At 40.7% G+C, this 13,340-nt stretch overlaps 1 protein-coding gene across 8 annotated transcripts in view; it reads left to right on the plus strand.

Moving 5' to 3' along the window:
• SETD5 (SET domain containing 5) overlaps positions 1-13,340 on the plus strand; it is a 66,259-nt gene that overhangs the window by 21,847 nt on the left and 31,072 nt on the right. For 6 of the 8 annotated variants that reach the window (XR_010067069.1, XM_063291378.1, XM_063291377.1 and 3 more), the window contains exons 2-6: positions 2,537-2,711; positions 5,592-5,697; positions 6,506-6,717; positions 7,593-7,651; positions 7,963-8,150. Coding sequence is in view for 7 of the 8 variants with exons in the window: in XM_063291378.1 (XP_063147448.1) it covers positions 2,641-2,711; positions 5,592-5,697; positions 6,506-6,717; positions 7,593-7,651; positions 7,963-8,150 (636 nt within the window). In the remaining variant the exon portion in view is untranslated. Of the gene's footprint in view, positions 1-2,536; positions 2,712-3,046; positions 3,092-5,591; positions 5,698-6,505; positions 6,718-7,592; positions 7,652-7,962; positions 8,151-12,282; positions 12,350-13,340 lie in introns of those variants that run through there. The other 2 variants (XM_063291382.1, XM_063291383.1) reach the window with 2 other exon arrangements.

Raw genomic sequence — 13,340 nt, forward strand, 5'->3', positions numbered from 1 at the left:
CCCTGCCCCCTTCTTTTTGAGAACTCAGAGATACAGCTTGTGAGATTTCGCAGAAGGGATTAATCCCCCACAGAGCAGTTCTTTTGGTTTGAACTCAGACTATTCTAGGCAAAGGGGCACCCAGCTTCATTGTTTTATTGTTTTTATACACAAAACACTTCAGCCAGCTCATCGTCTTGCCCCCAATGGAGAATAAAGGTTGGAACAAAGATCACACTATTCTGTTGGTTTTATATCTTGAACACTGTGGCAGCCCCAGATTTGATAATTGTAGACCTGTTTAATGGAAGGCCCATAAATGGTTATGGACCATTTGTATAGAGAAAGAATTGATACTACCTTTTTCCATTCAACTCCATTACCTATACACGCACAGTCTGGCTAAGCTGCTATCCATGCTATTGCATAATTTGATTTTGCAGTATCGGTAAAGCTTTCTGATAAATTTGAGTTGGGCTACACCAGCCAGTGTAGTCATACTGGCTATTTCAAGGGTATCTTCTACAGCATTCTACCTGCAAGAGCCAGAAAATGCTGTTGTTATTGAGCCAGACCTATTCATTTTCTTCTCCTTTATCCTTTGTGTCACTTTTGTTTTCTGAGCACTCATTCATAGTTCATGTTATTTTGGTATTGGGCTTAATACCTAGTAGATTATTTGAATTCCAGATTGACTGGCAATGTAGACTGGCTGGTTCAACTGTCACTTCTTTCAAAGGTCCCTATGATATGATACTATGCATTTAATTTGTTTCTGAAGTGTAAGCTTGATATCCTTCCTTCCTTTGAATTTAGCTGATGATTTCTGGATGATAACAGCAGACCTTTTTTTCTCAGGTGGTAGCCAATTCTCTGATAGGACTGCAAAGTTACTTGTTTTGATCACCATATTAGGGCTGTTTGCCAAATCTGAAGGAGATTCTTAGGGTTTTCATACTTTTTTCCCTGTAGTATACATGAGGTAATATTTTTCTCAGACTGTAAGTACAGCTCACGTTTACAGTTTTAGTGATATACAGAGAGCTTTCAAAAAGAATCTGCAGTCTCACATGCCTTGATCACGTAAATGCGTACATATTTACAAATACACCTCTAATGTCCCACTTAAAGACTTTCTTTTCAGAAATATTAACAGGATCCAGTGTAGACCCTGAGCATGGGTGTTCCTTTTATGGCAGCAGAGAGCTCTCAACTGTGCAGAAATGTCCTGAAGGGAATTCCCAGCCCTCTTAGCAGGCTGATGTGATCTCGTGTCTCCACCCTCACTGAGAAGAGAACAAATAACAGCCTTTTCTAGGCTGGCCTATCAGAAAAGTGATATTGTGTCTGACGTGTCTTGCGTGCTGAGAGATGGGATGTGTTTGAAGTTCCAGTTTTCAGCATTTATACCAAGCTATGCTAGGAATCATTAAAGAATCCAAAAACTGGCTTCTTGAACAAATGTCTGTACAGGCTCAGTTGGCCTAAAGAACTGGAAGGAAATGCTGTGATCTAGGACAGAATAGAAATGCGAGTTCTGTTTGTTATATCACAAATTTTAGCCTTGCATGTAGGCAGATTGTAGAGGTAGGGAAATTCTTGCAAGGCTATTCAGAGGGGTAGAAATTGTGCCCCATAAACAAACTATTAATAATTTGTATGTCTTAGAAAAATATTTGTTTGACAAAACAATTTGAGGCAATGTAGCCATTGTGGTTTTAGAATGAGCGATATTTACAAATGACCTTAGTGCAATCCATGCATTCCTGTTGCCATTCCAGAATAAATAATTCCCACAAGCGTTTAGAGTTCTGCAACTGCACTGCAGTTTATTAGTCCTTCTAATAAAGTTCCTGCTGTCGTTGCACCTGAAAGGTACAAACAAGGTTCCTCTCCTTCGCTTGAACAACCCCCCCCCCCTTAGAAGCAGGTACAGAGAGATTGAATTCATTTGCTACCATTTAACAACATACTGTTTCCTTCTTTTTCCTCCATTGGCCTGTTTCAGAATTTCTTCTCACTTGGCCTTTTTATACTTAGGTGTAAATGCCTATAAAATAGCACGCCATATTTGAATGCTGTATAGTTATCACTGCTTTTCTCAGCAGCATATATGAAAAATGGGAAGTAATTCCTTTCCTGATATCTGCTTCTGTGCATTTTTCCAGTTAAAGTAATTGCATTTTTCTAACATAATACGGTGTAGAAATAAATACATTCCTTTGTTTGCTTCCGCTTTGGGAATGTTTGCCTGTCCTTTTCCATCCCCATATTAGCAGTTTTGTTCATATGGCTGACATTTGCAGGATAGGCCTTCAAGCTTTTTATTCTGTTCAGCAGTCTCTTCTGAGGCAATATGAAAATCTGTGTATGAAATTGGTGCCCATGTGAGAGTGAAAATTATGTGAACGTGATCTTCAGGCAGTTACATGCATCATTTGAAGTTACTACTTTCTTTTCCACTCACTCTTCTCAACTTCAGCATGATTTGCAGGATCACATGGCTGTGGCTGTGAAGAATACAAGTGCAGTGCATTGTTTCTTTTTCCTTTGGCAGGTTTACCCATGTCCGTGACGTGTTGGCCGAGGCTTTGCGGCTGCTCCCCGCCCTTGGAGCTGCCAGTCACTATCCTTTGGACTCCGTGATCCCTGACAAACGTCATGAGCATTGCAATCCCTCTGGGAGTCACTACACCAGATACATCTTATTCAGATATGGCTGCTGGATCTGAGTAAGTGCTTCCTTGTCTGAATAGGTGGAGGGTATGGAATCAGAACTTGGTGTTCAGATCTTGGCTATTCTGGTGAGCCTGGGATAATAGAAAGCAATTAGCTTTGCAACAGGTACAGCCTCAGTTTACTGTTTTATCCTATACATGTTAGATCAAGATGAAACACCAAGGAGAAGCTGTTCTCCATCCTCCAAACTGCATTCAAGGAAAAGCACTTTGCTAGAATACTGCTTTCCCAAAGGTCTTTAATTCACATTCTGTTGTGTCATGCCTTGGTTGATAGGTGCCTTGCAAGAAATGAGCCCTGACAGTACTCTTCTTTTCCTCTCCTGTAGCCTAAGTTGCATGGTGCTGCTGATACAGATGGCTGTATAATGTGGGTAAGGAGGATCTTTCAGGCATCAGGCCTCTTGCCTATCTCAAACTGTTATGTGGATTTTCATCTTTCTAGTGTAGTGTTCTTTTCCTGAGGGAGGATTATTAAGTTGCTTGCAAGAAACATCCTCTGGTAGCTGTTGGTACAGGAACCCAAATCAAGTGTCCACAGGAAAGGGGAGGGCCAGAACTGAGATGGATGCTCTTTGTTCCTAGACTTGTCTTCAGCAATTTGTGACACTAGAGTGAACACTGTAACTTAGAAAGCCAGACATCCTGTTTAAGCCATCTGCTTTACAGTCTGTACTCAAGGCGGACTAATCCCTATGTGTATATAGCCTCTCTCCGCTAGGCTTTTGTGAGGCCCCTGCATACACAGAGCTTTCCTTTTCCTTGCTTCTTTCTAGTGGATGCAAAGTATGAGTGGACATTATTTCTGGTTTCTTTTCATAGCACGAATCTGATAAGCATAGTTAAGAAAGAAGGGTTTAACCACTGCAGCTTCAGTTGTGTGCTCAGCAGAAAAAAAATCCATTTAGAATCCTGACTGATGTTGTTACTGATTGATGCTAGATTTAGCTCAGATACACATCTTTCTTCCCAGCACAAAGGTTGACTTAATACTGGTTGTTGGTGTTGTTGGGGTTTTTTGCACTATGATTCATTTTATTTGCTGTGTTTTGTCCTGGGCTGCCCAGGAGCATATGAGGTCACATGTCATGACAACTGCCAGTTGCAGTGGCTTTGCATCTTGTCATCTGGAATAAAGAGGCCTGAGAAGGCCATTCTCTTATACCTCCTATCCTTTTTCTTCTTGGAATTATGGAGGTAGAAACAATGGTGGCTACAAATAGTAGTTGTGATAATATTATTCTGTAGCACTAAACTTCACATTCTTGCAGGCATAGGGTCCATCAGCCTATAGTTCATCATACTGTCATGATCCATTAATTATTTTCAGCCAGATAGAAGCCACACTTTGGAAAACAGGACAAGTTATATAATTATTCTAGCAAAATGTATGGGCATTAGAGATATGATAAAGTATAGCTATAAGGTAAAGGTAAAGGTTTCCCTTGACATGAAGTCCAGTCGTGTCCAACTCTAGGGGGCGGTGCTCATCTCCATTTCAAAGCCGAAGAGCCGACGTTTGTCCGTAGACACTTCCTCCTTGGTCATGTGGCCAGCATGACTACACGGAACGCCATTACCTGCCCGCAGAAGCGGTACCTGTTAATCTACTCACGTTTGCATGTTTTCGAACTGCTAGGTTGGCAGGAGCTGGGACTAGCAACGGGAGCTCACCCCGCCACGCGGATTCGAACTGCCGACCTTCCGATCTGCAAGCTCAGCGGTTTAACCCGCAGCGCCACATAGATAAAGTAATAAGATAAAGTAGTATAATAGGGTAGATTCCTTCTGTCAGAGAGCTTCAACACAAAACATTATATACATATATGATTTATTAGCTGCTTTAAAGATACATCCGCCATGATTTACTACAGCAGGGCGATTGTTAGGGATAAAAATAATGCTGAGATCTTGCAGAGGGACAGGATTGCAAGTAAACAACCGTGGTATAATTACAGCTCTCTTCTTCATAGGAATAGCTTTTGAAAATGCACTGTGGTTGCAGGAAGGACATTCTCTGGACCTTATTCCCAATGTGTGCTTGCAGCAATGGCTCTGCTCTCCCCCTTAGTCTTCCCCCCTCTCTCCCTTCCATCCTCCATATAGAGCAGTTTCTCCTTCTGGCTTCCAGCTTTGGCTTCCTCACCTAAAGCTTCTCCTGCTTCCTTTTCTGTAACAAGGACTCCCTTAGCTTTTCACTAACTGCTGGTTTTGTACATTTTAAGCTGTTTTTTCCTGCCATCTTGTGGTAGAAAATTGCTGTTTCTCTCCAGTTGTAGAGATCAGGTATGCTGTTCCTCACATAATTGTGTTAGAAAGCAGGATACTCTACACATCGCAGTTTTTACTAAATGAACTATTTGGGATCTATTCTTGCCAAGTTCACTCAAATTTCTGTCACTAAGAAACTGTATCTAGCCTCATGTTCATTAAGGAGAAGCAGTAAGTAGACTTCGTGGCCTGGAAGGAATGTTCAGCTAAGTCAGAGATCTATAAACTTTATAACCTGAATGGACACAGAGCTGCGATTACAAAATAAGTCAGGCAGATGAGAAAGGTTAAAAAGAATTTAAAATCCACCATCTGATGAAATGAATAAGTAACTAACAAATAGTTCAAAGATTGGTATGAGCACCTTTTTCACCTGTTACCTCTTACTGAATACCAACTTTGAAACTGTATGCCAGTCATCAGCCTTTTCTCCCTTCTTTACAACATAGCTTTTGTGGGTTGTGTCCCTCCTGTTCTCCCAAGGTGTGTCCATTCTTGGCTAGATTGTTGTTTGGCATCATGAGAGAGCTCTGAGATCTGGCTAATTATGGAAAAAGACCCACTTCCTCTACTGATGGGTTCTGCTGTTGCCCCTTTTTGCAGCCCAGAGTCTGTCGAAGCTAGCCCAGCTGTTAGTGAGAAGAATGTGTATGCAAATCACGGCTACGGGGCCTCCCAGAGGCACAGCTACCGAGGGCTGCCTTATGCAGTGAGTACCTTCTCTGTTATCTGCAGTAGATTTGCACTTTATCAGTCCCATTTCTCCCCTTCCCAGCTTCAGCCTTATAGAGCTAGAGATCCTTCTTTGGAAGGCATTTGCTGTATAGTTTGGGATTTTTTTTTTAATGGATTTGTGGAAATCTTACTACAAAATGGAATACTGGCTTAGATGAAGAGGCATTTTTTGTGGTTTTACTGAGAGAAAGCTATAGTGGGATTTCTAATAGCTTTTAAATTTTTTTAATGAAAATATTTATGTTTATGTGTATCATAAACAGTAATATTTTCAGAATCGAGGTTTGTATGACTTTGCTTGCAGGCTTCTTACGTTGAATTGTGCAAAATTCTTGCCTCTTAATATGTACTGCTTGCGTACCATCCTGATTCAGTTGATTTGTGGGCTTTTCCCTTTCCTAATGTGCTAGCTTTGCCTGTGTGTGTGTGTGTGTGTGTGTGTAACCAATCTTGAAGTTTCCCAAAGTACACTTTTCTTTTTTTTCTTTTGCATAGGTGCTTGGAAAATGTGTTCATTATTAATTTTTCAGGAAACTCAAACTTACCTTCTCTTGGGTTGAACAGAGGAAATAGTTACTCCAATTACTCTTAGAACGAATCCCAGATTAAGTATATGACCCTTGCTATCATATAGTTTGATCACCTCCCAAACCTCTGTGAGCTTCTTTAGGCTTTGGAATGTGTCATTAGAGCTGATAAATTTTTGTAAGTCATTCCTTCTTCTTTTACTGTTGTCCTTCCCCTAAATTTAAAATAGCACTGATGCAAACATTTGTTTTTAGGATCATAATTATGGAGCTCCTCCTCCTCCGACCCCTCCTGCTTCTCCCCCTGTCCAGACCATTATCCCACGTGCAGAACTGAATGGCCTGCACTCTCATGATGAGGAGAATTCTGGTGACACAGAGAGCTCTTCCGAGGCAGAATCTATTCCCAGCTGGTGTCACTGCAGTCTCTCCCAAGATGGCTTCCTCATCAAATGTGAGAAATGCAGGTAAGTTCTGGGTAGGTGGGCAACCAGATCGGTGAGGAATGTTAAGGAGGTTTCATGACCATTCTCTTAACTTCCCATTGACTAAACCTGTGATTTATTATTATGGTATGGAGCAAAGGAACTAATTGGCAGCAAGTTAAAAAAGAAAGACAGAGTTTCACAACACAGAGGCCAAGCAGTTCAAGTTAATTAGATGAAATCTGCAAAAGGTACTTCCTTGTTTCAGCAGCCAAGTATAATTGGTTAAGCAGTCTCTATTGGACTTCTGCGGTGTTAAAGACATTCTCCTAATCTTACTCTGGCGTTAGATACATTCCCCTAATCACAGAGTAGCAGTTGCAGTTAAATAGTAGAAGTAAATAGAAATTGGTGTCACCAGAGATTCTCATATAGATGTAAAACTGGAGGCTGAGTTTCAGAGGGAGAGACATGTCATTCATTCATTCATTCATTCATTTATTCATTCATATTTTAAATTTAGCTACCGCCCATCTTACTCAAAGAACGACTCTGGACAGTCTGCAATAAAGCTTTAGGAGTCTTGCCTGTCCCTTCAGATTATCCCTACCCCAGAATATACTCTTTAAGCTTATCTCTTAATTTTAGAATGTGTTCTTTCTAACATTAAAAGATGAAACTCTTGGGGAGCATGGAAAGTGCATTGGTCACATAACCCATTATGAGCTGAAGAGATGGCCTTGTGTATTGGTACCTAAACTTCTGATAGCCATTAAAGGCATGTAAGCTTTATGTAACTCTTCAAGATGAAGTCACCTGGCATTCCACTGAAGACCCTAACCACTGTAGTCCCATTTCATTTTAGGCAGTGCTGCCATTCAAAGCACCAGTATCAGGTTTCTGTCGTTCTTTTGTAGGGGAATTGGCAGGGGAAAAGTAATCAGATTCCGCCGCCGGAAGCAAGACAACGTGTCAGGTGAGTTCAGTCTGTCTACTGCAGCCAGATCACTGAGATTTATAGATCTATGTTCGTCCCGATAGAGGGTATTTTTTTATGCCTCCTTGCCTCTAACAACTCATTTCCATAACGGAAAACACTTCTTTGTATCATTTCACAAATTGCTTCCCATGTCAGGTGTATTTGAAGAGCTGTGGGGACCAGTGCAGAGCAAGCTGTTATCATGAGAGGCAGGTGGCATGGTATCTCTTCCTTAACGTTACGCTGCAGAGCAGTATGAAGATTTCTCCCAAGTATGAAACTTGTCGGTGTGATATTTCCCATTTCAGGTGGAGATAGCAGTGCAACAGAGAGCTGGGATGAGGAGCTTTCCCCCTCCACAGTGCTGTATACTGCTACACAGCACACTCCCACAAGCATCACGCTGACAGTCAATCGAGTCTGTAGAACCAAACCTAAAAAGAGGAAAAGGAATACAGAGAGAGCTCGAACTGCACCCAAAGCTAAAAAAATCAAGGTATGTAAACAGAAATGGCTGTCGGCGTCTCAAGCCAGTTGCTCAGCAGGAGTTTGGGAGATCGGCTTCTACTTTTCCATCCGTCTTCCTCGTGCTGATGCCCGGCCTTCCACCAAAAGAGAAAAGAAAATCCACAGATTTTGGTTTGCTTTTAGATCAGGCAGACTCTCTCCTCTTGCAGACTGATGGTAAACGTCACAGACCAAATGCCCAGGAAGGCTGCTCTGTGTTTCGTCTTGGCTTGAAGTGGCATGCTGTTCTGTCTAAGCCTCCTGCGGGGCTGCAAATGAGGGCAGGGGGCGTAGCATGCCCAGAAAGGAAAATGCCTTTCTCCACAAGAAATAAGCATAATTTTATCTATTTATTAAAAAAAATAAAATAAATTGGAAGTGACTTGTAAGATTTTAGTCAATCAGTCAAAGGCATTGAGATGAATGCTGAGCATTTTGCACCTTTATTGAACATGTTACTGGTATCACAATGAAATATGTTTAAATAAAATGGTGGTTTAACTCATTTCAACATGTTTCCTAGTTATACCCTCTGTTGCCCTAGTTAACATCTCTTTAGCTCCATATTTCAGACTTTTGATCTGAATTTGCCTAGACTGGATATTATGGCTGATACAAATTTTGAAAGTTTATTATTTTGGGCCAGCAAGTATATTCAGAATTTAAAGACAACTTTCTGGACATGCTGACACAATTGTTGCTATATGGGTGGCGTGGGTAGTGGGAATTGCCCATTCATAAAATTACTGTCAGGGTCATAGCATTACCTCATGATGGCTGTGGCCAGTCACTTGCTCATTTCCCAGAATGGCAAACTGTTGGGAGTAAAAGTAACTTGCCCAGGAATGACATAAATGAGATCTGTGTTGCAAAACACAAAGCCACACTCTTAAATTGCCCAACACGTGGTTTAGATGTCTCTAAACCTCTCTCAGAAATAATTATGGGCAGTAATAGAGGCGCCAAACCTAATGTTAAGAGAAGTTTGAAAGAGGAAGCACTTCTGCAGAGAAGTGGAGGGCTCTTCTTCACTGGAAGTTATTAGCTGGAGGCTGAACAGCCAACTTTGGGACATGCATTAATTTGGATTCTGGTACCAATCAGGGAGTTAGACTTAATGACTTCAAGGGTCTGTAATATTGCCTTTATCACTTGCAAAGAATTGACTTTTGATGGGAATTGAGAAGTGTACTGGAACAGATTGGAAAAAACTCTTCAGTGTTGTTTGTGTGTGTGTGTGTGTTGTGTTGATGTGTCCTCTCCTGTTCACAGTAGGTGCTAGAAAGCAAATAAGTATATGCAATATGGCATTTTCACAGCAGGAGCAGAGAGGAATGTAAAGACATGAATGTCTCAGCCTAGCTGTTTTAAACATGCTTATAATTTGAATTTGATGAATTCTTAGGGCAGAAGTTATAGAAATGCTGCTGAGACTTTGCACAAATTAGATGTAATAATAACAGTTGTAACTGAAAGCATTTAAATTGTGAGCTTAATCTCTGTGGGCCTAATTATTCAAATCTGGAAATATTCAAAGTAAAAGCAGAAGTATCTTTGGATGCCTGGTGAGTGACTTACCTTTGCACCAAATAATTCAGCTCTGTAGTTACATCACAAGTGTTTCTAATGTGCCCATGCAGACCTATCTAATTTGTGGCAAGAAATAAAACACTGTTCCAGAGAGAATTTTTTAAAATATCCTTATTCATCCATGATATTATTTCAACGTGGCTAGCGTGCTTTGTCACTAAAACAAAACACTATTCTTTTTATTATAATTATGTTAAGCATTGATGCTTAAAAGCACTGAGCCTTTTGGGGAGCTAACCTTACAAAGTGGTTGATGATATCTGATTCTCATCAGGTGTTATGTACTACAACTCCCATCATCTGTGACTGTGTCCAGACCCAAACATGCATATTCTGGGGGGAGAGCAGGAAAAAACCAAGGATGTTGATAGTATGTGGGAAAGCAGGCTGGCTGGCCAGTCAGGAAAGTGTGGAGTGTGCCCTCCTAGTTGCTGCTAAGGGAACAGAGGGACGATACACACCAGCCTTGCCCTTCCCTCCTTCCCTTCCCTTCCCTTCTCAGCTGCTGACAGTGCCCTTGGTTTGCTTCCTGCTCTTCCCTTCCACCAGTCACTTTTGCCTGTAAAAACCCCATTTCTGTATGTGGATCCAAACATCTGAAACACACACACACAGAATTTTGTGTATTTCCCTAATGTATATTTAGGGAAAGAAAATGCATATGTGCAAGGGTCCTTGAGGACTGGAGGAAGGTAGGGAGTGTTTTGCGATGCATACACACATACAGACCAACATAGCATTCAGTCCCTAAGAACTCTCCTGTCTTCTAATCCCCTGCAGTACTTGTTATCACCCTCCATCTTAGCTTTTCCTCATTTTTTTCTTTTAATTTGGGAGAAGCTATTGATCCTGTAAACAGTTTTATTTGGGTATTTTACCAATGAGTGATTTGTTCTGATTTGATTCAAATTTGTGTATCAAGTCGGTGTTGACTCTTAGCAACTGCACAGATAGACCTTCTTCAGGATGATCTGTCCCCAACCTAGCCCTTCAGGTCTCCCAACGATGCACCCATCTCCATTGTAATCAAGTCCATCCACTTTGCTGCTGGTTTTCTCTTTTTCTCTTTAAGTTCCAAAGTGGCAATACTTTTTCTGTCATTTCTGTCCGACTTTCGCTTCCACAGAGTATCACAGGGAAAACCATTGCCTACACAATCCTGATCTTTGTAGGTATAGATACATCATGGCATCTGAATATCTTTTCCAAGGGCTTCATGGCTACTCTACGAGGTGCTAGTCTGCAGCGTATTTCTTGACTTCTGGTCCTTTATTGTTGATCAATCCTAAAAAAAAGTTATTCATTGCTTCACTTTCTTCACTGTTAATTCAAAGGCTTGTTGCTGTGCCTGTTGTCATTAGTCTTCTTTATATTTACTCTTAGACTCATTTTTTCACTGTGCTCCTTGATTTTCATTACTGGAGCTTGCAGATCATTTGTATTTTCAGCTATCAGAATAGCATCATCAGCATCGTGCAGGTTATTCTGTTTCTTCATCCAATTTTAAAACTATGCTCATCTTCGAGTCCCAACTACCCTGAGTATATACTCAGCATATAAGTTGTGTAAATAAGGAGAGAGTTTATGGTGTGATTTCACTCCTTCACCAACCTGGAACCAGTCTATTTTGCCGTGTTATATCTGAGCTGTGGCTTGCTGTCCTATGTTTGGATTTTGCATGAGGACAATGAAATGTTCCAGAATTCCTAAAGACATCCCACAGCTTGATGTGGTCTTGAAGGCCTGTCTGTAATAGTCAAAACCAGTTCGAATATCCAGGATCTCCCTTTTTATATAGGACTGTAATCTACATTGGCTGATCCTAAGCATTGTTTTGCTAGCATGTGAAATTAAGTATATTATATGATAGTTTGGACACTAAATTAAGTTTCCTTTCTTTGGTATTGGTTGACTAACCTCATCCAATCTGCTAGCCACTGTACTATTCTCTAGATTTGCTGGCATCATTTGGTTAAAACCTTTACCAATTCTTCTGTTGCTTGCCATATTTCTGTAGTATTCCATCAATTTATGTAGCCTTCTGACTGGTAATGACTGGAGTGCTGCTTTGACTTAAATCTACTCGTACTAGAGGTTCTTGTAAATAGGGTATGTTTTCTAAATTATTGATAACATCTCTACATAATTTCAGTATATTCCATCCATCTTTGTTTTATTTTCTTTGAATCAGTTACTATTGGTGTCCTTTAACATACCAATTTGAGGTTGGAACGTCCTTCTTAGTTTTGGAGATCTTTTAGAAAACTTTTCTTGTTTTTCCATATCTATTGCCATATCCAGTATATTTACCGGTGTCATAATACTGCTTGTTGTCTCTTCTAACAGTTCCCTTGAAATTCTTTGTTAAGTTCCTTCCTGAGATCTTTGTCTTTCTTCGCTTTGGCTTCTCTTCTCTTCTTGGCAATTTCCACCATCTGTTCTGACATCCAGTTTGCTTTCTTCTGTTTCTTGGTCTTTGGCAGTCTCTCTTCATGTTCATCCTTAACAACTTCTTTGATTTCATTCCACAGTTCCTCTGGTTCCCTATCAATGAGGTTCAGCACTGCAAAGTGATTCCTGAGGTTCTCCTTGAAAATGGTGGGTATATGCTCAAGATCCTATTGTGGAAACTGGTTCGCTTTGTTCTTTTTCCCTGGCTTGGCTTGGAATTTCACATGAACTGTTCACAGTCTGTTCCACAGTCAGCCCCTGGCCACATCTTTGCTGTTGTAAGTGAGAGTTCTTCCACCTCTTTGTACCAATAATATGGTCAGTATGATTTCTCTGTATTTCATCTGGTGATGTCTGTGTACATAGGTGTGGTTTTGGGTTGTTTTAAGACTGTGTTAGCAATGAAGAAATCATTGGATTTGCAGAAACAATCATTGGATAGTCATTCTCCTGCTTAGTTTCTGTTTCCTGGGCCATACAATCCAGCTATATTTTCCTCCTTACTACTTCCAACTTTGGCATTCGAGTCTCCAACCACAAGCAACATATATTGTTTGCACATTTTCAACCAGATTGGACTTGACCATAAAATCAGTCAGCCTCTTCTTCAACAGTGGTTGGAGCATAAACTTGGCTAGCCATCATATTACAGGGTTGCCTGCAAAGTCTGATTTATATTATGGGGTCATTGACTGTGTTGTATCCCAGTACTGCCATTGCTGTATCCTTTCTATGAAAGCAGTGTCATTCCTTCCTTTATTTCCATATATTGGGTAGTAAACAGCGTGATCTTCTGACTGAAAGTGTCTGATTCCAGTCCATTTCAATTCACTGGTTCCTGAGATGTCAGTGTGAACTTGATTCATTTAATCTTTCATTGGGTTGAGCTTTCCCATGTTCATGCTTCTTATGCTTCATGTTCAGATCTTTTTTTGCTTTGTAACATTGACAGCGAGATGCTCCGAAACCTTTAATGTTTCCATGATGTAAACACCGTTAGCATTCCAAAAGGTCTTCAGCTCTTCCTCAATAGCATGTTGAATGCCACACAACTTGAGGGCTAGTCATCCAGCCCAACATGGTCAATCACTTTATCTTGTCTATTCAGGTAGTTTTCTTGGTAAAATGTAGGAGTGAT

Source organism: Candoia aspera, chromosome 2, assembly GCF_035149785.1.
Source record: "Candoia aspera isolate rCanAsp1 chromosome 2, rCanAsp1.hap2, whole genome shotgun sequence".
NCBI lineage: Eukaryota > Metazoa > Chordata > Lepidosauria > Squamata > Boidae > Candoia > Candoia aspera.